This window comes from Lagenorhynchus albirostris, chromosome 1 (assembly GCF_949774975.1).
Source record: "Lagenorhynchus albirostris chromosome 1, mLagAlb1.1, whole genome shotgun sequence".
NCBI classification, from domain to species: Eukaryota; Metazoa; Chordata; class Mammalia; order Artiodactyla; family Delphinidae; genus Lagenorhynchus; species Lagenorhynchus albirostris.
In genome coordinates this window covers 63,567,609-63,571,773 of record NC_083095.1, presented here as the reverse complement: position 1 = coordinate 63,571,773, position 4,165 = coordinate 63,567,609, and the positions used below count along the sequence as shown (strand labels likewise).

Below are 4,165 nucleotides of genomic sequence, written 5' to 3'. Positions count from 1 at the left end.
TCAACACTGCCCAGCCCCGTAAAGGTTATGAAGGCCGCTTAATCGCCATCTTGGACGCGGGCGGAAGTCGGCTAACCCGGCCAAATCGATCACCGTAACCACTGCGGAGAATACGGCGATCACGCCAACAGCAGGGAGAGCAGACGTAAAAGAAACGGAGAGGGAGCCTCCTTAAGGCAGCTTTCCAGCTTCACCACGCTGTATTTTAAAGGCGCAGAAGGAGTGAAGGGGAGGAGAAAGCACAAATACAGGTAAATTTATTTTCTGTAAATTAATTTTCATCTTGAAATATATTTTCACCTTGAAATTTATTTTCATCTTATTTCATCTTTCATCAAATTTTATTTCATCTTGGCCCTTTGGCACTTGTGCGCCACGTGATCCCGGAAGTCCTTTGGCTCTTCCGGTTCGAGGGACGAGCTTTCTAATTTCACAGTTTCTTTTCATTGTTCATGGCGGATATGTGGAAGCCCTAAAGTCTCCCTGAATGTAGTAGGCGCCTTCAGCAGCCGCTCGTGCCCCCTCCTGCCAGTAAAAGATTCAGAGTCGCCTTTTTCTTGCCGTTAGGCCGGGCGGAAGGCCTGCTTCTGGCTCAGCCAGGCCTCCGCGGCCGCGCCGTCGCGGTGCATTGTGGGCGGGGTAGTTTCCGCCGCGTTTATGGTTGTATGGTACGTGAGTGCTGCGGTGAGTGGTTGAATCAAGTAAACTTCCGTTTGTGATAGATCCGTACACAGTAGGTGGTGCCCTCGTGGACCTCCCTTCCTTACTAGTATCGCTGGCTCGGCTCAGCTCTCTGCCCCTTCCCCACTCCCATTTCCTTATTTGACGAGTTTGGCGGCCACGGCCCCTAGACTCGGGCTTTCGCCTCTGTCCTGGCTGCCGGTGGGTCTAGGGTAGGGGGCTTCCGACTTTTCGCCCCTTCTGCAGCCTGGCTCCCGTGGGATCCGGTCCCTTTTCAAGGAAAGTTGTGATCCACGTGAGTCAACTGGCTGGTCTTCTTTGTGCATTTTCCTCAGGTTCGCGGACTGGAATATAACAGGCACCAGAGGATTCCTTCTCGGTCCCCTCGTCCTGGAACTTGCGACCAAGGTTGGATGTCCCCATATCCTTGTTTAATGGAGAGAACTCAACTAAGCTTCGTTGCTGCTAGCCCCAAAAGCATTTGATTTGTCTGTGAGAAGCTGAAAATCATCTTTTAGAAAGTTGCGCTTCGATCTCCTCCCCCTACCCTCAAATCCCTTAATTATGCTGTAGAAGTTGGGGCTTTTTGAACATCTCTCTCACAGTCTGGTGCTGATTTAACTGCATAATGGCTTTCTATTTCACTGGTATTCGAAGCTTTCCTAAACTTTGGAAGAGCAACCCATACCTTGGGCTAGGCCCAGGTCACTCTTTTCTCTCTCTCTTTCTCAAAGACTGTTATGGCATCAAGAACCAAGAGAAGTGGTTTTCTCTTAAAACGGTGTCTCCACAAAATACCAAAGCAATGAATCTGCTGGTTGCCAAAGCCAGATATGTCAGGAAAAAAGATGAGGGCAGTAGTAAGCAAGTTTCTGCTGATTCTCCTCACATGTTTGCAGCTGGAGCGGCTAAGAAGAGATCACAGATGAATCCTCCGAGTAAAGAGCACGTCTTGCCACCTGTGAAGAACATTTTTCAACTCCCGACAAAACCTTTGAATTCAGAGGAGTGGGATAAACTGAAGGAATATTTCAAAGAAAAGGCTAACTTTGAAAATTGGATCATTTCACAGATGATTAAATGCCGTAGCTCTGTCGATGTGGCCAAATCTGTGCTGGCCTGGGTAGCTGCAAAAAACAATGGTATTGTAGGCTATGATTTGCTGGTCAAGTATTTGTATCTCTGCGTTTTTCATAAGCAGACATCAGAAATTATTGATGTCTATGAAATCATGAAAGACAGATACAAGCGTTTAGAATCTGGAGCGTACACTCTTCTCATCCGGGGATTAATCCATACAGACAGATGGAGAGAGGCCTTGCTGCTGTTAGAAGACATCAAAAAAGTCATGATTCCTTCAAAAAAGAACTATGATGACTGTATCCAGGGAGCCCTCTTTCATCAAGATGTAAATGTAGCTTGGAATTTGTATCAGGAGTTGTTAGGTCATGATATTGTTCCTATGTTGGAAACATTAAAAGCCTTCTTTGATTTTGGAAAAGACATGAAAGGTGATCAGTATTCAAACAAACTGCAAGACATTCTTTTGTATCTAAGAAATAATCAGCTGTATCCTGGGGAGTCATTTGCACACAGTATAAAAACATGGTTTGAAAGGTAATTTTGATTTTTGTTTATATGTATATTTTTATTTTGATACCGTTGCTTAAAACTAGCCTCCTCTTTTTTTTTATTAGTTGCTGAGAATTACTCTAGTCAGATTATACTTTCTTCTGTCTCTTAGTAAGATTGTTTCCCCTTTAAGACAAAGTTTTCTTTCCCTTTAAAAAAGTAGCAGCGTAAATAAGTTGTGCTAATCTCTACTCATCACATAAAACGGAAATTATAGAACACTTGTTTTTATGTTTTTTTTCCTTTTAGAAGGATCATTTGTTTTCTGAGGTGTCTAGTATGATGTGAATATTTTCAAATAGCACTTGTGGCTGGAGTTCATAGCAAGAAAACTGGAGCTGTCTTTGGGTCATATTAGTATTTTCAGAAGTTGTTCTGAAACCTAGTGACTAGTATGATGTGCACGTATATATTCTGTTTAATCTATGCATTTCACCAGCTTGAATAGTTAGAGGGGAGAGAGGAATCCTGCTCAAACCTGATATGTGTTAAAGAAGAAAATCTTTATCCTTCCTGTTTTTGATCATACCATCATTTGAGTGCTCTCTCCAAGGCTGTCCTTTGCTTTCCCTTTGCTTTTATTCATGTTACTGGCTGTGTGCGTGCTGATTTATTGCTTCAGTCTTTTGTTCTCTTATTTCTTTACCACTAATTGGCTTTAGGCTCTTTCCTACAGATTCATTCCTTTTGTCTCTATTTTTCTCTTGCTTTTCTACTATATATTATCTTTACAGAGCTTTGAAGTAGCAATCATGCTTAATTATCTTTCTTAACACATTTATTGAATATCCACAGAGGAGCTAAGTTGTGAAAATCTTGGAATGGGAAGGATTTTGGATTTTAATGTTATCAAGAGTGCTGGTCTTGGAGTACTTTTTAAAAAGTAACTGCCAAACAGTGAGAAAATAAGATTAGAGAGGAATTAAGATTTGAAACAGGGAGATCTGTTTGGAGGCAATTGTAGGTTTGAATGAGGGATGATGAGATCTTGAATTAAGAACTGGGAAAGGAGAGAAGTCAGTAGAATCAATAGGAATGGATGGTATTATCTGTAAGAGGAAAGAAGAAAGGATAAGTTGATTGAGCAAATAAACCAATAAGTAGTTTTGAATGCCTCCAATTTTAGGCTTAGCACTGTGCATGATCCGTGATGTAAGGTCTATTATAATGGCATTCACGACCTAATTGGGAATACAATAGTAGACAGTTATCTCAGAGTGGTGTATAAAATGATAGTGTAAGAGAAGAAATTACTCTGGGCCAGGAACAATCTCTGGCAGCTTTATGGAGAAAGTTAGAGTAAAATTTTTTTTTTTGTCTGGGCAGTGCGTCATGCGGGATCAGGACCCATGCCCCCTGCATTGGGAGGGCAGAGTCTTAACCTCTGGACCGCCAGGGAAGTCCCTAGAGTTGAGTTTTGATTTAGAGGTCTGGGCTGCTTTCTGGGCAGGTCCTGTGAAGACAGATTTCGAGTTAAAGATGAGGGTCAGATGACGAGAGAAGCAAAGGGAAGGAGATCCAGAGTAGAGTACCATCAGTTACTTAGCCCCATCACAGTATTAGCAACCACTATTCTAATTGAACCATTCTAGGGAAGTATCCAGAACTTCTCAGAGCTCTTTCCTACGGATTTTTTAAATACAGTGAATATCTTTCTGTTCAGTAGGGATTTGACCCTCTGGTGATTTGGTTTTGCAATCTTTTTTGTAGTGTTCCTGGAGAACATTGGAAAGGACAGTTCACCACAGTCCAGCAAAGGTAAAAGCCAATGTTTTATTTTTAATTTGTTCGATTCAGATTTAGTAGGTTGTTGTTACTTATTTTTAAAAATTTTAAGAATACCTTAGAAACA

General features: G+C 41.9%; 1 protein-coding gene across 3 annotated transcripts in view; it reads left to right on the top strand.

Annotated features, from left to right (window-relative positions):
• The first annotated feature begins 113 nt into the window (after window positions 1-113).
• PRORP (protein only RNase P catalytic subunit) overlaps window positions 114-4,165 on the top strand; it is a 127,991-nt gene continuing 123,939 nt past the window's right edge. The window contains exons 1-3 of one of the 3 annotated variants that reach the window (XM_060143548.1): window positions 114-251; window positions 1,017-2,298; window positions 4,024-4,071. In XM_060143548.1, the coding sequence (XP_059999531.1) occupies window positions 1,310-2,298; window positions 4,024-4,071 (1,037 nt within the window). In that variant the 5' untranslated portion in view covers window positions 114-251; window positions 1,017-1,309. Of the gene's footprint in view, window positions 252-769; window positions 2,299-4,023; window positions 4,072-4,165 lie in introns of those variants that run through there. The other 2 variants (XM_060143556.1, XR_009539572.1) reach the window with 2 other exon arrangements.